This window comes from Silurus meridionalis, chromosome 27 (assembly GCF_014805685.1).
Source record: "Silurus meridionalis isolate SWU-2019-XX chromosome 27, ASM1480568v1, whole genome shotgun sequence".
Classification (NCBI taxonomy): domain Eukaryota; kingdom Metazoa; phylum Chordata; class Actinopteri; order Siluriformes; family Siluridae; genus Silurus; species Silurus meridionalis.
The window spans coordinates 15,090,105-15,111,614 of NC_060910.1; the positions used below are offsets into that span (position 1 = coordinate 15,090,105).

Consider the following 21,510-nt stretch of genomic DNA (forward strand, 5'->3'; position numbering starts at 1 on the left):
TTTCACCCGGCAGTTAGAGGGTGTAGCCCAGGCTCTGCGGAAACGGCCGCCTCTAATAGTCCACCGGCACCAGTCATTAAACAACCATAAATAAATGCTTATTCAATGCCCCCCTAAATGTTGTTCTACTTCCCTTAAGATCCAGAGTTCGTGAGCTTGTTCGTTTCTCTTCAGTCACTATATTTAGTGTGCCAGCGTGTTTAGGTAACATTGTGCTTCAAGACCTCGAGATGTGTGGTTCTGCTCGCCTATGCTTAGCTCCTCTAACCCATAATTTTGCCGTCTTTGGGGATTTTTACATTTTTTTCCCCTTCGCTCCAAACTTGGCTCGAGACAGTTAGAGAAGTCATTGTTTGTTATTCGACGAGACACAAAGAAACAGGAAGTTTGGGGCGAGGACGGGGAGATGTGGAGGTGAACACGCAGTTCACTCCCAGATCGAACCGTTCTGTGGTTGAGAACAGAGCGGCGCACTTTTTCCTATAAAAAGCCTTTCAGCCTTTCGGTTTCGCTCCGTGACTACGAGGATAAACAACAGGAGAAAAAGTCGACAATCTCGAAGCCGAATCGCGAACGTGTAATTACGCTAGCGGTGGAAGTTAAAGTGCTCCCACTCCGAGTGATTTTCGGGGAGGAAATCCTCTCGGCGCTGCTATCGCGTTCTGGAAGGATGTTTACATTTCAGCGTGATCTTTAGACTCAAGTACAACAGCTAAAGCAGCTGCAATCCAAACGCAAACTTCCTCGAGCGGCCGAGTCTAAATGATGCACACGGTCAGCGTACGAGCCGCCAACAAGATCATGAAGTCTTCGGCGACTCGGATTTGAAAATAATAAATCCTAGCCGAGCGCTTAACCTCCGATCATGTTCATAAATTGCATTTCGCAGGTGTTCATTTCGATCTGGTGGATTTTTTCCCACATAGAAACAGAGTTCCAGCATGTTCTCATATATTTTTTTTTTCCCCTCTCTACATGTTTTTCTCAAAACCTCAGAGCAGCAGGAGATGCTGGCGTGTACCTCCGCCTTTTACAGCCACACAATGAATGTGGTGAACATCCGAAGAAGAAAACAACTAAACATGAACATGGCCAGATGAACCACACTCAGGGCTGTGGAGAGTAGAGATGATTTCCAGGGGCTTTTACTTGTCACACAGTGAAATTCTTTCTTCACATAGAACGCAGAGTCATGATACAGCGACCCTGGAGCACAGAGGGGTTAAGGGCCATGTTTAGGGGCCCAAGAGTGGTAGATTTGCGACACAGGAGGCTTGAACCCCCGACCTTCTGATCAATAACCTAGGGCCTTAACCACTTGATCTCAGGTCTCTTAAAGTTCACAACAAAGGAGTCCCTGGATTTAGACTAGACCTTCCTCTAGTATTCTGTGGTGCGAGGTGTGTAAACCGTGCAGATCTGAAACTTTTCAAATGCTTCGTATTCATGGATATTTCTGATCTTCATGTGTAGGCTATAGTGTGAGGGATCATTGATTGTCTCAGACTGTCTTTAATCACCTCTTTGGTCTTTTCTTACATAAGAATCTCCATCCCAGCTTCCAAATGCGAACGCTTTCCTCCTTGACAGAATTGTGTAGCGTTAGCCTGCGCACGGTTTGATGACCGATCCTTTATAAATCTTTTACTTTTCCTGCACCACTTGTGTGAACGTTGCAGTGTGACTTGGGTGTAAGCTGACTGAGGTCACTGCTTTGACACCGACTTCTGCTCCAGTTCGCTCTATAATGCAGGAATTGTTTAAAACGCGTGGGGTTTGGCAGCCACTCGGCGCGGCAGGAGGACCCACGGTTTCTCTGTGCTTTTTGATATAGTTTTGTTTTCAGTAGTTCTGTTGCCTTTTTGGGCGTATTTGCCTCACACAGCGCTGAACATTGTAACAAAGTGTTGTACCACAGTCGTATATTAACGATATCACCTTCCATTTTCGGCCTTCTGTGAGAGTGAAGATGATTTTATATAAATAAATGCCTTTTTTAAGTCAGCATTGTTGAAAAGCACGTTTTACGACATCTGAACAAACACCTGGAAGACGGCCGCGAGCAGACGCGGTAATAAAGCGCTCGCATTCCGTGCTGCGCTCCAGACGCTATTTGAGAAGCAGCGGTGGAGACGAAAGTGCACTTCCTCAGCAGATGTGAAAAGCATCAGGGTCGAGTCGTCGCCTCAGAATGACGGGGATCCGCGCAGACGTTTTATTATCTTAAAGGAGCTTCGTGCCCGTGCTCCTTACCTTCTGGGCCACGTGGCCTTGCAACTGGCGGCAACGGTGACGCATTTTCTCGCATTGAAAGACGATCTGGATTTTAAAATGACTTTTCCGAGCACGTTTTTTTTACATAACGCAGTGTACGTGCTAATAACGTGACCGTCTGATGAGTCCACCCTTTACATCCTGTGCTTGGATCCCCGTTTCCTGTCCTCCAGCCGTGCGCCCATTTGCGTATACAGTGACAGGAAATCTCTCTCTCCACCCTCTTTAAAAAAAAACAAAACAAAAAAAACACACTCAGGCTTGGGACCCATTTACTTCCTGTGTGCCGGCATGTGTGCCTTAAATTTTATCCTCTATCCTTCCCCCCATGCTCTCTTTAACCAAGGCTCCAAAAATGTATTAAAATGCCAGACTGTGGAAACCCCTGCGTGACTGGTTTGCATTTAAAGCGTTCGTTTTCGTGGCCCGCTTTCAGACCGCGCATTAAAGCGGCGGGTGTGTGACTCTCGACCACGCTGCAGTTTTGTGAGAAGGAAATGAGGAAGGCTTTCTCACCCTTCATCACGCATTTTTACCACCGTCTGAGGCCCGGATCAGGCAGTTAGAGCTCGACCCCCGACCGCTTTGAGAGTCGAGGGAACGTGTGAGCGAATGCGCTCCAATTAAGGGACGTTAAAATGTTCGCAACATCTGTACCAAACGTGTCTGCCTTTTCTTTTCTTTTTTTTTTTACTCTGGAGGATTGTGTGAAAATCGGAGTGCTGTTTTGTAAAATGGGTGACCGCGTAGAAAGCGGCGGAAAATTTCCAGTAAATTGCAGGTAAATTTCCAGAAACTTTCCATGAGACCTTCTTCTAGGAAATTCAGGAAATATTCAAGGTTGAATATTTTCTTCACCCCAATACATTTAAGATCCCTGTTATAAGCTAATACTCAATTTTGTAAATTCCCAGTTTATTCTCGTTAATTTCTGTGGAAAATTCCTGGAATGTTGCAACCCTAGTGGAGTGTGAAGTGGTGTAACACAGTCGAGGGCTTCGTGGTTGCGCTAACGCAACTAATAGCCAATTGTTCTCAGGTGTTAATGTTTAGGAATAGATTAAATAAATAGGGAGAAGAGTAACCATGACTAACTATACATCATTCTAAAACTCTAAGTCTCAAGCAGCGATTTCAGATCTTTATATATGAAGGAAAAAAACATTTATTTAAGGAATTTTTTTCTACAGTACTTAATCATCTATACCTTAATATTTTTTTGAACAATACCAACAGTGAATAATGGACAGTAAAGCCCAAGTGTCTTCTTTTAGAGATATTTAAATTGTGTATGGAGCCCACTTTTATCAGGAACTGTTAACATTTAAAGTTAGGTAGGGTATTTCAGCTGTGAGTCCCAAAATCTGTGTTGAAGGATAACAGGTTAAAAATGCAGTGGTGTTGCAGAGCCAAGCTGATAAATGTTGTGGAACCCTGCAGAACAGTTCGTCCAATTTTTTTTTCTCTCTCTGCATTTCAGGCTCAAACTCTGACATGGTGTTAGTTTTCGACCCGCTCCAGGAGAAGGTGTCCTGCCCTCTGACCACCCGCTCTGTGCTCGACTCTCCTTCCTCCGATGTCATTCCCCGGTACCGGACACATTCCAATTCTAGCGCCTCGGGGCGGAGTCACGGTTCTCACAACTGCTCCAGAGAGTGCACTCCAGAGCACGTGGATGAGAGGCCTGCTGGATCCTCACTGAGCACCGATGCAGAGAACGATGCTCCCGCCGAGCCGTGTTCTCCCCCATCGAACAGCGAAGACGCCCTCGACGGCGCCGTGATCTCTATACAGAGACGAGGCGCCGTCAAAAACCCGTCTGAAGACAGCGTGCTTAAGCAGAAGGTAACACTCTTAGTGATGCTCCGGAAATTACACGAAGTGATGTTTTGGTGGTTCCACTAGGAGGTACTATTCCGCTGCAGGTGAAATGTGTTGGCATCCGGAGCAACTCGCATCTGAAGCACACGGCTGCCGTGTCCTGGTTTTCATAACAGCCTTGTTTAGGCAACTACCATAAACATTAGTGTTTTATTGGAATGAGAGACAACTTTATAGGAGGTCAGTTACCATGCTACGTAAACACACTAGTCTCCAGTTTTCCCCTCTCCAACCTTCTCTCCGTTAAATGCCTCCATACAGCAGCAGATACCAGAGGAAATCGCCATGCAGGCAAAGCAGAGTTTCATCAATGCTATATTTCGAAAATTTCATGAACCCAGTCCTCCTCAAAAGGTTCAAGTGAAGATGCAGTAATTTTTCGTTCTATCTGTAGGAACAGTTGGTTATTTCTTTATCCCACTTCTTATCCATGCCCATGTACGTATTCTAAACTTCATCTGAGGATCCTCGGTGGAATTCGGTCCACATAAACTGTTGACGTGCTCTCCAATTCTTCTGCTTGGCTTGTTATGACAAATATTCAATTCATTTCATTTACATTTTGTACTTTTCACAGTGGACATCATCACAAATCAGCTTCACAGAAACATCCAAATAATTTTTTTTAATCTATAAATGAATCCCTAACGGGTAAATCGGCGGTGACTGTGGTGAAGCCCATCCTTGTTTGATTTACACTGGATAGTGAGATTGGCAATCATTTCTATTCTAGAACCGTGTATTGGATATGCAATGACAGGAACTTATGAGCTTATAAGCAGAAGGGAGTCAGGATGACTGGTATCTCAGGGGGCAAGTGTTGCTTGAGAGAGATGTCATGTAATGGTTGAAGGCATGGTACAGTGTGATCAGAGTGCAAGCAGACTCTGGCAAGACCTGCAACAACGGCGTTATTGAAAGGGAGAGCCAGAAAGTAACACAGACACAAGGCTCCCCGGGGCATAAACAGATCCATCATTCTACTGTAGGTTTCGTCCTATTTCACAAAAACACCACAGCACTCATGAACCCTTCAGATTTAAAAAAGATAAAAATGGAAAGAAAGGGTCGATTAAACAAATATGCTTTTCTTAATATGCTATTCCTAAACCTTCCTCTGAGTCCCTAACACTAAGGAACGGCTGTTCTGTAAATGTTATGAGGAAGCTCTGAATCCTGCTGTTCTTTCACTAATCTAGGTACCAACAAATGTCCTGCATCTTTTGTTTGCAGTATGCCACGAGCAGCAGAACATTTCAGTGGTTTATTGGTCAGCAGTGGTATTTTATGAACAATGCAAACTTTAATTCGAGATCATTGTAATGTAGATAAAAAGCTTCTGGTACTTGTAAGGACTAACTGCTACATTCTGGACTAACTGGAGTTTCTTTATGCATCCACTGAATAAAAGCAGCGACGGAAAAAGTAATTTTATGGAACACCGTACTTTACCAATTTACATCTAGAAACAATTCTAGTCTATCAAAAAGACTATTATAATCACTGTCAAAAGCTGCATTCAAGCAAAAAAACTTAATCAAGTAGACACAAACCTGATCATAGGCCAGCAGGTTTGTGTTCGTCACCCTGATATTCTCTATACTACACTGGGTTCAAATAAATTTTTTTTTCATTGTCTATAAAATATCACTGCTGTCCAATAAAGCACTGAAATATTCTGCACCTCAGGGCACCTTATTAATCAGCCATGCCTAATTCGATCAAAAGATGCAGGCTATTTGTTGGTACAGTAAATAGAATAGTAAAAAGACTTAGATTTACAGAAACACTTTATTCTGTGCTAAAAAAAAGCTACCATATGATGAGGCCTAAATCCTGTCTGATTTATTTAATGTGTGTTATTCCTGTGTAGCTAAACTGACTGTCAAAAGCTTGGAAATGCTTCTGAGACACATGCATGGTTTTATGCAACAAACGAGGTAAAGGGCATTAACACAAAAGACTTGGACAGTGAATGCCCGGAAGAAAGGCAGATTTGACACGTTTGGCTCTAAGAGAGGAACTTATTTAATATGGAGATCAGGAGAGAAGATGTTAGCAGACTGCCTCACCTCCATAGTCAAACATGGTTTAATATGTCACCACACCGAAATCCTATTGACCTGCTCCGGAATGAACTGGATCACAAGGTCAGAGAGAAATCTCCAACCAGTAGCGAGTTTTACAAGATGCACGGATAAAACACTGCAGCTGAATGTTTGGAGAACCCAACTGTCCAGATGCTGAGTGTGTAATAGTGTGTGTATTCATGCTAAGGGAGGATTGATTTTTTTCCCATGTTCCAATGAATAAACATTTGGAACATGGACCATCTGTACATTTACTTACTTGTTTGGTCAAAGTAAATCTTCATACCATTAGGTGACCTAGTTTGCTGTATAGAAACTGAAGGAACACGTACGTTTCTCTGAAACATTCGACACGCATTGTGTGTGAGCATATTTGCTGTGCTACAACATATTTTAAGATCTTGGACATAATGGATTTATATTGGCCTTTAGTTCGACAGATGACTTTGATAACCGCTAGCTTATAAAATGCATCGCCACTGAAAAGAAAATATTGATTTATTTTTAATCAATTACTTTTAATTGTTTGATGACCTCAGGAAATATCTGAGCAAATTTCAATTCAACTCAGTTTTGTTTATAGAGCGCTTTTAACAATGCCCATTGTCTCGGAGCAGCTTTACGGAGATAAAGAGGCGATCAAGTTGTATAAAAGAATGTAGAAGTCTAGAGCACTAAAGCTGGACTCATTTTCCTGACCTTTTAGATCGTTCTATTGGTCGAATTTATTGTTGGTTTGGTAACTGTGCTTTAAACACCGCACACGAGCTTCAACAACCAGGATCACAACAGTTATTTTGCCAGATGAATATATATAAACTCTAGTCTACTAATCTACCAGTCAGACTTAATCAGATTTTACTGACAAACTTTGAAATAAAATGTATGAAGTCTTTGCTGCTACAGCAGACTTTCTGTCCATTTTGTTGGAAATGCTACCAATTGACCAAGATAACGGCAATGACCTTTTCCACACTTTATTGTCAAAGTAATATATGCATTCGTTCTGCTTCAGGTGTTAATTACATTGATATTTGTGTCTATTATATATAAGGTTAACCTGCTTATTTCTGTGTTTTCTTTTAAAGGACATGTTCAGGACAAACACTCCACAGTTTCCTGTTAAAAATGATGCAGGTAATTAAAAAAAAAACACTGGTGCAAATTTGTACTTGTTCACATTTGTCCACTTGTTTGTTTGTTTGGGTTTTTTTTGCCTTTGTGCATATATTTATATTGCTATTTGGCATGTTTTAAAAAAGAGAATTAAATATTTATGTTCTCCCTGCATGCTCCGTTATGAATGTAATGAACATTGGACACTTGTCTCCAAGTTTAATGATTAAGGAGGACAGAAAAAAAAAAAAAAAGGTGTTCCTTGTCTTTACAGTATCAAGACGTCCTGCCCTCCCCCCACTGTATGATGGCTACGTCCCAAATCCCTCACCCGTGTTCATGACCGAATAGGGCAATCACAGCATGTGTGCGCTTAAGGAACCAGTTGCTTGCAAGTTTATGTGTGTCGTCGTCCCCCCCCCTGCTTTTTTTTTTTTTTTTTTTTTTTTTGCCTTTGAAGAGAAGGATTTTTTTTTTCCTCATCAGAAAGAAGGTTTCAAGGATTTGGGACACGCCCAGAGACCTGTCTATAATGAATCATCTTTTGCATGCACATTAGTTTACTCCGAGTAAAATCTGTCCTTGTATTAAAGCAAAGTCTGTTTGCTTTTTGTCGATTTTAGTTTTTCTGTCTGCCCTTTTTAGAAGTGTGTGGGTGCAGTGCTCGTGAGTCGGACTGAAAGGAATGCCCTATGTGTAAGACTTTTCTGTCTTTCTGTCTTTCCAGTATTTGCAAACAAAGCGTTGTCATACTCATCGCTCAACCGAGCGTGCTCAGTCCGCGACCGAGTGCGCAAATTTACAGAACCCGCAGTAGCCTTCGCCGAGCAAAGGAGTGTGCAGAGAAGTACACACAAAGGAACCTCATATGATAACACAGTCGGTGCATCGCTGTCTGGTCCAGCCCACTCCGAGCCTGGAGACAACTCTCAGGACACCTCTTCATCCTTTCCTTCCTTCTCACAGTCCACTTCTCCAGACATAGGGGTAAATCTAGACCAATCACAGCCTGAAGTGGGCGGGCCGCAGAGTTCTACTGAAAATGACAGGAGTGCGTACAGCAGCCCAGAAGAGGTCGAGAGTCCCAGAGGAATCGCATCATCAGACACGCAGGAAGTCCAGGGAGATCCTGAGTCCAACATGAAGGCCTTCCTGACCATCGAGATCAAAGACGCAAGAACCTCAACTACTCAGACATCGTCATCATCTTCATCCACGTCGATGTCTGGCACCATGCCACGGCTCCTCAGTGGCTCTGCTGCACAGAGAGCAGGTAGGATTTGATCTGTTCTCAGAGCATATCTGCTGATTAAGTTGCATATAGGACACGTGCTGGAGTGCAGGCATGATGATCCGAGCGCACGCCTTCTGTTTCTGCAATACACTTGTTGATGCTGTGCAGGTTTGAGTCACAAGATCTCTGGGAATCGTTTTACACTGGTGCAGTATGTGGACTGTTTTACCAGTTTAGACTAAAATCATTTCACACCAAAGTATTGGTGATGGAAATAAGTGAAGACAAATTCCTGGTGAGGAGATTAGCAAAGCCTCTGTCTGTCTGTCTATCTAACTGTTTATCTGTCTATCTGTCTTTCTGTCTAATTGTCTGTCTGTTTCGCTTTTTATCTTTCAATGTAACTGTGTCTGTCTGTTTGCCTTCATATCTGTCTATCTTTCTGTTTATCTTTTATTCTCTGTCTAACTGTCTGTCTTTCTATCTTTCAATATAACTCTGTCTGTCTGTCTTTCTTTCTATCTACCTGTCTGTCTATCTATCTAACAAATACTTAGATGAAAATAAATGAATAGGCAAATTCCTGGTGAGGAAATTATTTACAGCCACAGTCCATAACTGTCTTTATCTATCTGTCTGTCTGTCTGTCTGTCTATCTAACTTGTCGTCGCTCTGGAAAAGGGCGTCTGCTAAATGCCACAAATGTAAATCTATCATCGTCCCCAGAAGTCCACATGTGCTGCTATTACAGGCTTATTGCTGATATTATTGTTTATAATAAATGCTCATCATTTCTGCACCCTGCAGGAACTTGGGCATGATGGCCATTTACCCAAAATTACTGACACTTTATCTGTAGAAATTAGTAAAATTCATACTAAATGCAAAAAAATTCCTAATCCTCAATGTCAATAAATACATAAGATGAATTTTTTCTTCTTGTGCACATCATTCCTGATAACAAACATTTTAGATATCAGATCTTCAGGTTTTCACCATGAGCAGAGACCTGCAGCATGAAGGTTCTTAGCTACTGTACAACTCTAATCTGGAGCTCTAAAGAGAATTAAACCCCACTCGGAACTCGCACAGCCGCTTATCCAGACCCAACGCAGGATCTTTCACCGTGAAATCCGGATAGTTGGAGAACATTCGATGCCAAATGTCTTTTCCTTCATCTTTTTATTGAATGTTTTTTTAATATAATCTTTTTTCTTTCTTTCTTTTGGCTTCTCCCATTAGTGTCTAATAAAAAACCCCGAAGTGTAACGGGTTTAACAGCGTCACAGAGACGAGCGGATCGGTGAAACGGAACGCAATGCTGAGATGCATTAGATAAAACCGTGCATAATGGTGTTTGGCAGCCTTTTTGGAAACCGTGACATCAGTCATATGGATATTTACTCTACGATTGAATACCAGGAGAAAAAGCATTTGTTAAAAAGACAAATTGGATGTAATTACCGCGTTATAGCTTATCATTTATCGTGCAGGATTTGTCTTTTTTAGGCCTACTCGGCTATTTGAAGCATTTCTGCCTCATTCGCTCAGGGACTGTGATAGACAGGTCTGTCCCTCACGGCGGATTAAAAAGGTACATATTTACCGTTTGAGATTAAACACTGAGAGCGAACAATGTGCGCAGTGTTAACAGTTGTTCAGGGGGAAACGCCACACTAAAAGCTTTACTTTACAATGCGCTAATTAAAGGTTACTGCTTACCAGCTGTGAGAAGGCCGACCAGATAAGCCCTGCTCTCTGTAATCACAAGAAAGCTAGCACTCAGCACACTCACACACACTTTTTCTCATGGTGTGTATTTTGTCTCTGTGTGTGTGTGTGTGTGTGTGTGTGTGTGTGTGTGTGTGTGTGTGTGTGTGTGTGTGTGTGTGTCATTGTGCCACAGCTCCATCTTCCTTTTTTGGAAGCACTTTGCTCATCCTCGCATCAGAAGCGGTCCGGGCATATTTGAAAGCCTCCATGTTTCCATTCTGTCATTTATCTCGCACTTTTCCTCAAAGCATTAGGCAGCAGGAGGAGGAAGAAGCCCCTCTGGAGACGTGACGGCCGACAGCATCTGGGATCAAAATCCCCACCTCGAGTCAGAGCCAAGACGAGAACGGTCGCTCTCGAGCTCTTCTCCATGTAGATGGAAAATAGATCTCGGCTCATTTGCTGTGCATTACGTATAAAGTGCTGCAGCGTTATGAATATCCAATATTCCGATTTGCAGGAGGAGGTTTTTACACAGACTGCTACGGAATCATTCGAGTTCGAACGGAGCCGTTAATGGCTTCCCGAATTTGTACCAATTTTATAAATGGGACTTTTTCGTAGGAATGATGACGCTGGGACTTTCTATCGCTTTTAAAGGAAAAAAAATCCACATCTGAATGACTCTATCTGTAGAATGAACATGTGCCCCTTTCATTTCTTCAGGAAGTTATAAAGAAATGTCTGAATTTTTAGTTTAAACGTCACCCATAATACCACGTGACTACACACTAATAGTCGTATAGTGGAATTGAATTAATGCTGTATGTAAACTCAAATAGAGCAATGCATTGATGCTTTAGTCTTTGCGGCTGTCTCACCACCTCATCTGTACACTCTGCACTAACAGACTTAATAATAATAATAATAATAATACGGCGGCCAGTGACCCTGCGCTCGCAATCGCTTCGATTTGACTCCGAGCATTTAATCTTGTATATCTCCGCACTTAATTCTAGGGCTTTGAGTCCAGTGGTAATTTTTTGAGTGTTTTTTTTCTTTTTTCTTTTTTCAATCGGTGGGCAGTGCATTCAATATTATACAGAAAGCATTAAAACAGAGGGCCGCATCATAGACAGGAATCTCACAGTAAAAATAAATGTTACTAAATCAAGAAACCCAATAAAGATAATTCAACACGTATCCTTTTACTGGAGCCACAGCTGCATACCACCATCTCTAGCGCAAGCATCAACATTAACCTTAAAAAATGACCCCTGCATTTATTTCCTGTGTAGTACAGTTTTCCTGGGGATTAGGAATTCAGGCAAATGGTGTGCTTTTGTGAATCCTGGCTTTGTCATCTTGGAATATGCCTGTGCCAACAGAGAGGAAAATATCTGGTCATTCAGTATATACAGGAAGTCAGCTGACCTCATTCTTTGGGCACATAACGTTGCTGAAAGACCCGAGACCTGACCAACCGCAGCAACCCCAGATCATAGCACTGCCCCCACTGGCTTGATGTGTGCATCACTCTGAAACAAGGGAAATCTGGACTCTTCAGACCACATGACCTTCTTCCATTGCTCCCCAGCAAATAGAAGCCTTTTTATCCCGATTAGCCTTACTGATAAGTGGTTTTCTTAAGACTACACATCAGTTTGGTCCCAATCCCTTGAGTTCCCTTCGTGTGGAAATGCTCTTACTTGCACTATTAAACACAGCCGTGAGTTCTGCTGTAGTTTTTTTTACGTTTTGATTTTACCAAACGTTTATTTCCGACCACATTTCTTCCTCGAAGGTAATTCAAGTCAGTTCTTAACCCAATTTTAGTAGTTTCAGCAATCTTCTTAGATGTTTTCTTTGCTTGATGATGCCAATAATTTGACTCTTCTGAAACAGATTAACATCTTTTCCCCGACCACAGGATGCGTCTTCCGACATGGTTGTTTGAGAAATGAGAAGCTACTCACTGCATCAATTAGGGTTCAATAACTTGTTGACACCTGAAACATAATCATCCATGCATTAATTATCCAATTGGAGGCTCTTACTCATTTGCTTAGTTACATCAAGTTGGTGACTTTTTTTTATTTTATTTTTTTTGGGACAAGCAGTGTATAAACACAAACATTGTATAAACACTTCATGAAGAAGCATAACTGTTTTGAAGCACTTTGGTCGGCCTTTCCTCACAATGTCCAGCTTTTCTTGAAAAGTCCATCTCGTAAATGTCCTTGCAAGTGATTCTGCGCGTAAATCGATTCCCTCTCCACCGTTAGCGATTAAATCCACACGAACGGAGCGGGCGCAGTTTGCTACAGATGCAGACGTGATTCTATGGCTTCTAGCGCGCCTCGGAGAAAGCAAGTCGCATTCTGTTTAGTCAAAGCAACAGCTTTAAGCAACGTGGATTTGAAGCTACCAAGAACCCACGCTGTTCCTTTCTGCAGGCCTTAATGCACTCAGACTGAAATCTGATTGGGTAGAAACTCCAGCGTAAAATTACACGAGAGAAAAGCGATTAAAAAGAAGTGAATAGATTATTGGGAATAATTCCAAACATATTCATGGACATAAATGCATTAAACATGTGAGTCAGTGGTTTTTGACCAGCAGAGAAGGTCTTGCTGGACCTGATGGCTCACCACCGTGTTTGTTACTGGAGAAGAGATGAGAAAAGTAAGAGTTGAGTATGATGTAACTGTTGCCGCAGGCTTAATAGTCATTAACTTTCTAGTCACAGGAATAAAAATAAAATCAAGAATTTGCCTAATTAAATATGTATGGTGAAGTTTTTCTAATCATTATTAAATTCTCCTTAAATCTGTACAAACTCTCTGCTCTGTGGTTGAGCAGAACCGCGAGTGCTGGATCTTGTGTTTTTATCTTCACACCAACGTGACTTACTGACTGGTTCAGAACTTTGAGTGGCGCCAGTGAACTGGGTTACATACCTGAATAATGGCCACCTTTTCTCCTCATCCCACATCATCTCATGTCCTCCATAAGTCCTAATGTACACAGATCGATGTACATTAGTCGGTTTAACGTAAACATTTACCGTTTTTATTCAAACACGGAGGCTTTTGTGCCGCGACCTCTATACCAAGGGCGACGTACACGTTATCGAATATTGCCTTAAAGCCTGCTTATGATGGATTAGTGTTTATAGTGAAGGCGCCTTATTGCTATTGTTAGAACAAGGTTATGGGAAAGTTCACAGCGGATCATCAGTCACTAGCGGAAAATATTATCGTAGCAACGGGTGGGCGGGTGGGCATGCAAAATACTAATTACTAATCAAAAGTGTGTGTCAGCATCAACATGCGGGTGAAAGACCTTCAGATAATGTTAATGGGAATAAGGGAGAAATTGGTCCGAGCGACTTCAGGGCGGTTTGGTGCTGCATGGTTGTTTTGCGCATTTTAGAAATGGCTTAAAAAACTGACAGAAAAGCTACAGTAATTCAATAACTGTGTTTAGCAGAAAAGCAACCTTGTGGCTGATGGGATTACAGCAGGTTCCAGCCTGGCAGCACCAACAACCATGAGTCACTATGATCACATTTCCATCTCCATTCTGGGGTTTAATGTCGGTAACGAATTTGCCACATGTTGGGGTAACTGCATGACTGCGCAGATTAACAGTTGTTCCTACTAAAGTACCTGTTTTTGTGTGTGTAATCAGTCCTTTTTCTTCTTCAGAGCTAACACTTGGTCTGAGAGCAGCACCATTCAAGTTCAGCACCCCAAACCTCTCTACAGGATCGTCCCTCAAGGTACCACTTCAGTTACTGCACCCAAGCATTTTGGAAAAAAAATGACACTGAGTATTAAAAAATAGTCGTGTTTCCATATTATTGTCCTATTTGGGTTTTTTTTATTTTGTTTTGTTTGTTTTTGATGTAAAAAGAAAGACACTGGTTTTCAATCGTTTCCCTAAAAGTTCCATCCACACTGAAACATCTAAAAACGCTCACGCCCTTGTAGTGCGCACGAGCAAAACGTCGCTCGTTACGACCTCATCGTTTATTTACTTTCCACTTTGCTCTTCTTTTTTCTTTCTTTTTTCTTTTTTTACAGCAATTACTAAAAATGTGTCATTGTTTACAGTTCACACGGCGTTTCTTTTAAATTGATCCACTTTGGAGTTTGCAAAACCCAAGACCTAAAATCCTGTCTCCATGTGGACAGAAGGCAAAAACAGAGAGAAATATGCATTTTCTTTTTTCTTTTTCTTTCTTTTTCTCAATTTTTTTTTTAAACAAAAATGTTACTGTGGCCAGAAGGTGTTTTTTGTTAACAGACTTTAGTTCTGTTTTGTAGTTTATTGGTGAATTGCACATCATTCTGTCGCTGTAGGATTGAAGCTTAACAGTTTAAAAAAGAAATTTAGAAATGATCAACATTGCATTGTTTTAGAATTGCAGTTTTAATAAAATGCTGTCTTTATAAAATGGTCTTAAAAACCTTTAGGGAAGACATATTGCATATTTGAGCCCATTTTGAAATGAAAAATGTGTAGGAACCCTGATTCCGCTAAAGTTGGAAGGAAAATGAGCGTTTCAGCAGCGGATAGCGTTTCAGCGCAGCGCTGCTCTGATTTATTTGCGCTCGTTTGGAATGTCGTGGCTTTGCATTCACTCCGTGTCTCTCGCACGTGTTTGTTTTGCATTCCCTCTCTTTTTCCCTGCACTGCGTTTCTCCTCGTACGCTCGCTCTGTAATCTCGTTTAGGGATAAGCGTTAATTATCAGGTTAGCAGTTTCGCTCGGCACAAACGCAGGATTAACGTTCAGAAAGTGTGCGAGAGGGAAAGCAGACAAAGGAGCAGGAAAGCAGAAGTGAAGTGAATGAAGTGAATTTTTCTAAATCAAGTCCCAGGTAACAATGAAGAGTAGAATTATTACTGTAGTAAATATTTATGCCATAAAGACCTACTTGGTTTGGTTTGATACGATGAGGTTTGATATAATGACAACCATTCGCTTAGACCGAGTATCATTACTGACCCGTGACAGAGTGAGGTGCACCGGACTAGACTTTTAAAAGCAGGGGAAAGCGATATTTGGACAGTATGGGTGGTCTTGGTCACGATGTGCCCTCCTTTCTCATCTTTTCAGCTTTCGAAACCACAACGATGTGCAATAGAGATTATGGAGCAGCAAAGTCCTTTAAATGGTATTATTCAGCCAAGTAAATCTGTAGTTAAGCCATAAAATGGACCGAGCAGTCAAAGCAAAAGGCTTTTCATCCAAACACTCAGTGATTAGGATCTCGAGTTTTTTTAGTGGACGAGGTTTAAACTGAGTGAAATGGGAGGATTTGAATGAGGTCTCTGTTATTAAAGTGAAAAGGTCTGGATTAGGAATGTGGGAAAGTCCATGCGGCCAAATCTGTTAATACGACATCTCCTTTACCATCCCACCTTCCGGAAACCGCTTCTGTCTTTATCAGGTAGGACATTGTGCTTGTGGCTGAGGTTGAATTTTTTATTTTTTTATTTTTTTATTTTTTTATGTCCTGGGGGGCAGTCAGCCTTTGAATTCTGGTTCAATAGGTTTGAGGTATATAGCAGGTCACTCAAGATTTTCCCCTCCAACCCTTATAAAGTATATCCTCATGGAGCTGGCTTTGTGCACACGGGCAACATTTCAGGCTGCCACATCCAAAGTCTTCCAATACAAGAAAAGAACCACATATGGATGGGAAAGGCAGGTGTCTCAATACTTTCACCCATATTTTAATTTTTTAACTTTTACTCTTGTTAGTAGTTTCTCGCTAATCCTCAGCAGTCTGGTTCAGGCGTCCAGATTCCCCAGCGAGAGAGAATCAGATCACAGGATCACCTTTTTCTGTTCTTTCTCGTTTACTTTCCACTGACTTCCATGGACGTCATGACACCTTTTTTTAAATCACTTACTCTAGCTTGGGCTAAAAAGTGTGTGTGTGTGTTGTGAAGAAAGCTTAGTGTATGTAATCCAGATATAATTTTATTGTACTTTTTTGGTTCAGTGCTACAATAAGGGCATTCTCGCTTTCATGCTCATTTCCTGGCTCCTTTTCATTTCTGCATGGTTGTTTTTTGTTATTGTTGTTTTTTTTAAACATGGTTGATATTATTAGATTGCTGTATTTCTGTCAGTGCCCAGAATGACCACAGGCATTGTCACTGCACAGACAGCTGTCTGATTAATGCTCCTGTACTGTACTAACTCTGTATATTCTGTCATCTCTCTTCTTCTTCTTTTGCCTCTATTTTATTACAAATATCATACAATTCTTATCATCAGGTGTCCACAGACTATTGTACGTTAGTAGTAGAAATATAGATTTATATATTACATTATAGATCATGATCTGATTCTCCAAAACTCTGACTCGAGCCCATAGTCTTGGTCATCGAGCTCTCCTCACATGCGAGTTTTTACAGAGTGCACACGTGGTCAAAATAGCAGATGTGTTAATGTATTTTTGCTTGGTGCTCCTTGTGACTGTGCGTGCATCCAAGTGCTGCCACCTGTTGGTGTGTTACTAGTCTCGAAACCTTTCATACCCCATCGTATATATGCACAAAGTTTGCCATAATACAGTCACTATTCATTTACATTGTAGTGTATTGAGATGTATTTGTGTTGTTATAGAACATGGTAACGTGGTTTCTCTTAGCTCACAGATGCAGAAAACATCAGCGACCATTTGATGTCGCATGGCCAAAAAAAAGAACAAAAAAGAAAATGATAGAATGATAGAAGCATGGATGGTTTCTTTTTTCTTACACCTGATTTCTGAGCTGTGATTCTGTATTTCTATATCTGGAGATTGGTTTGGACCTGCAGCAGCATCACACACAGCTGGAATAGGCTCACAGTTTATTTTACATTTGCCCACACTTCATTTGGTGTGTGTGACTGACAAAGAATCCCTGTTCACCCATCGCACCCACGGCTGCCTGTTGTCTGCTGGTAGAGGTGTGAAGGGCAAGAGCTCTAAATAGATAGAAGGAGAGGGACGAAGGGGTGTTTATACACATGAATAATGGAATGGACTGGTGATAAATAGACATGGCTGTGGCACCTGAGCAAGAGGGGGTGCCCTGGGCCTTTGCTGCCATGGAGACTGCATTCCAGGCCTGGTTATCGGCTCTCCTGTTCTGAACAGCTGAAGAGAAGATGTGTGTGTCTGTGTGTGTGTGTGTGTGGTAGGGGTATAAAGGGCTTCGCAGCTCTTTATACCCCTACCACACACACGTCTCGTCTTGTCTTCTCTTCTCTTGCCTTCAGCAAAACTCAGTATCCTGCAACAACTTATTTGATATTTCACTTGTTTTTTTCTGGGATCAGCAGAATCCTTTCAGTTATTTAGTTGCTCCCAAATATTTCCAATCCTCACCATGCCTGGTGTCGAGCTGCACCTCATGGCAACCTCAGAAGACCAGATAGCACCTCTCATTACCCCGGATAGTGAATGCGCAGAGTCTGGACTGGAGGCGGTGATTGGAGATCTTCTTGCCGATTGTCTGGTCGAGGACCCTTCAGACAAGGACGCAAGAGGGACTGATGAGGAAGTTGGCAGGCTAGAGTTCACTCTCCAATGTGCTGTGCAAGAGATTCACTGCGACCTGAAGGCATTCGGCGAGCACGTCAACTCGCGTTTGGAAGACGCCGCCACTCAGGTCGCGCCTGTTATTGAAGCCGTTGCTGCCCTGCAAGAGGATAATCAGAGATTACGGCTCCAACAGGAGACACTTGCCAGGCAATTAGAGGCCCTGTGTCATGCTCTCGGGCTTCCTCAACTCCAGCAAGATCCTGATCCTTCAAGCACAACGCAATCTGAAAGCAGTCCTGAGCCCGTCCCACATCCTCCTACATTTGCTCTCCGACGCTCTTCCTCCACATCTTCACAGACTGGTTGCTTTTCTCGAAGCAACAGCACGGTTTGTTAACGTTGTTTTTGTTTTATTCCCTATTTCACAAATCTCGCATCTCTCATTATTTAGGCATGTTTTAGAGATTTGGGGAAGTTTTGTTTTGTGTATGCTGGGGGAAGAAAAAAAAAAAAACGCTTTTCCAGGTAGCCAACAATGGAATCCAGTGGCTTGAAGAACTCTTACCACATACTCCAAAAAAAGATTGAGTGCTATCTCTAGATAAGAGCAGCTGTCACAATGGGGGTCAACCTCGGTGCTCTCTTTTCATGCATACTGTCCAAGGTCCATACCGCTCGGGTCTACAGCTTCATCCTAATCAGAACTTCGCAATTATGCAAACGTGCACAATTCTGCTCCAAAATGCCAAATCTCTAACCGAAAGAATTTTTGTCCCGCTGCTGACCTGGAGGATTGAATTTTTGTTGTTTTGTACTACTGATCAGTTTTAGGGTTGCAAATGGGGGACTTCGATATGTTTACAGGCACTATATTGTGTCATATTCCATATTGTGTCATATTCCATAGGAAATATTCCAAGTCCCAGGAATTTATGGGAATTTATTGGAATTAATTAGAAATTAGGGAAATGTATACAAACTGTATTATATACAAAAATCTATATAATCCTTTTGTTTGGTCCCAAGCTGACATGCATGCAAACAAATACAGATTAAAAAAAAATAATAATTTTGACTGATGTAATATATAATAAAATGTATGTAAGATTTATGCAATTTATGTAAATACTGGCCAAGATGGATATTTTTCTCAAATGTTATTTTGTGTGCAGGATTCAAGAAAAGATCTGTTCTAGAGAAATGCACAGTACATGTAGGGGGTGTGGCCTCATTGGTCCTGCGGTGTAGAAAAGTACATTTATGTTCCTTGTTATAGGCTAGCCTGTAATTTTGTAAATTCCCAGTTAATTTTCATGAAAAGTTTTGAGAGAATTTTTTTTTCTTTGCCTTTAAATTTGGTTTGCTGCCTGCATTCTTCAGAACAAAATAAATATGCCTGATCCTGAAGGTGTTTCTGAATATGCAGGTCCTCATAGTGTAAAACACACGGTAATCAGTGTGTTTAGTGCTATTTGGCTTTCAATCCAGAGAGCTTTCGCTGAATACAAGTCTTTGGATTTGTATTTTTTTACTTTGCCGTCCCAAAACGAAGCCGTAATTAAAGAAGGCAATTCGTCTTTTCTGTATACTGTAACAGACACGTGCAATTGCTTGAAAAGACCTCATGCTGCTTTTGATCATCTGATCATAAACCGTATTGTATATAAGAAAACGAATAGCCCGTACTTCACCGCTATTAATTCACAGTGAACTTAAGTAACCACAAGTGCCCTTTTAAACAGCCAACTCTTACATCATGTGTCCAGGAGTCTCCACACAGACACTTCATTCAGTTAACAGCTTGTTTTGTCTTTGCCAAGACTTTGTATATAAGGCTTTTTTTTTTCCTCTACAGTAAAACTCAGGCTATTTTTACTTTGTTGTTTGGACCCGTGATCATGTCATTGTGTCATTGTTGGACGTGTGTCCACTGAGACTGGAATAAAATCGCCAGTGTTACAGCAAAGGACAAAAAGAACCCTTCAGCACATCCTGTACGGAGCTTTGCTTTAAATAAACCGGCCACGTGAATCGCACGTGTGACGGGGGGAAAAAACCTCTTCTGTTTATAACTCGTCCTCACCTTCCTGCGCTTCCTGTCATCACTGAAGACACTCACCATGTCCCAAACTCTTTCTGTCCATCTCTCTGTCTGTCTCTTTCTTTTTCCACACAAATTAAGAATTCCAAGTTTATTAGCTAATAAACAAGCCTGATAACCTCCCGATCCAGTGCGTGTTTACAGCTTGAGCTCAGCTTTTGCGCTTTATGGAGGTTTTGTGGTTGTTAACAGGCAGCATCTGGTCACGGACACCGTTCAGGACGTTGTGTAGCGCTGGGAAGAGCCATTTATAGTGTCGCTGGATTCTCAGGGAACAAATGATATTAAATTTAATTAATTTTTATTTGTATAGTGCTTTTAACAATGAACATTGTCTCAAAGCAGCTTTACACAGATAATGTGGCGATAAAAATGAATAAGATTCACGGATCGTTCATTGTCAATCCAGTGCACAACTAATAATGCACTATGGGAAGTACAGGACACTGCAGGAAGGATGGCAGAGAGGCTTTTTTCGACTAATAACACTAACCAGTGTTTATACTTGGTGTGCTATTGTATATTATTTCGGCAATACAATAACATGACAACATTATTGTCATCACTTACACTCTATGGATAAAAGTTTGTGGACACCTTGTCCATAAGATTGTGCTTCTTTTTCAACATCCTATTCCACATTTAGTCCTTATTTGCTGTTATAATAACCACCACTCTTCTGGGGAGATGTTCTAGATTTTGGTGTGTGTGTGTGTGTGTGTGTGTGTGTGTGTGTGTGTGTGTGTGTGTGTGTGTGTGTGTGTGTGTGTGTGTGTGTGTGTGTGTGCGCGCGCTCATTGAGCCACAAGGGTGTTGGTAAAGTCAGGTACTGATGGAGGTGATGTGAGGAGGCCTGGGGTGCAGTCAGCCTTCATATTCATGCCAAAGGTGTTCAATAGGGTTCATAATAGCAGGAGATCTTCCACTCCAACTCATGCTAAATATATCTTCATGGAGCTGGCTTCGTTCATAGAGGCATTTTTATTGTGGAACAGGTTTGGATCTCCTAGTTCAAATGAAGGGAAAATTTCATGCCAAACACATCCTATAGAATACCCACTTTTTGGAGAGGAAAAAAAATGTGGCCCAGTACTTTGGTCTATTTAGTGTACAGTTTATTCTCATTTGAGAAAACAAACTTAATGTCAATTATTCAACTATTAAGATGATAATGTTAAAATGTGTAATGCAACTCAATCTTATATATTTATGTGCTTATCATGCAAAAAAAAAAAGGTAAAATATATCAAAAGTGTTATTTGTGAGTGTAGTAAGTTCCTCCTAGTTACGTTTACTTCAACCATTACCTGAGCAGTCCTCCTCCTTCCTGTACACCAGGGTCCCCAAACATTTTTCTCTGGTGGCCACATAATGTTTCCTTTCTTTAATGGGGGTCCACCATGATTGTTGAGATTTTTATTATGATTTCAAATGTATATTATGCCCTCTAGTGCTAGATTAGTTTATTATTTTGTTCTGCACCATACACACAAATGAGCATTGAAATCAATAAATTTAGTTACTTACAGAGGTGGCAAAAGTACACACA

The 21,510-nt window shown here is 41.4% G+C and overlaps 1 protein-coding gene across 9 annotated transcripts in view; it reads left to right on the top strand.

The window, feature by feature from the left end:
* The window catches only part of smtnb (smoothelin b), a 61,971-nt gene that overhangs the window by 29,147 nt on the left and 11,314 nt on the right, over nt 1–21,510 (top strand). For all 9 annotated transcript variants that reach the window (XM_046842122.1, XM_046842126.1, XM_046842123.1 and 6 more), the window contains 4 exons: nt 3,755–4,119; nt 7,334–7,382; nt 8,089–8,634; nt 14,019–14,092. In XM_046842122.1, the coding sequence (XP_046698078.1) occupies nt 3,755–4,119; nt 7,334–7,382; nt 8,089–8,634; nt 14,019–14,092 (1,034 nt within the window). The remainder of the gene's footprint in view (nt 1–3,754; nt 4,120–7,333; nt 7,383–8,088; nt 8,635–14,018; nt 14,093–21,510) is intronic.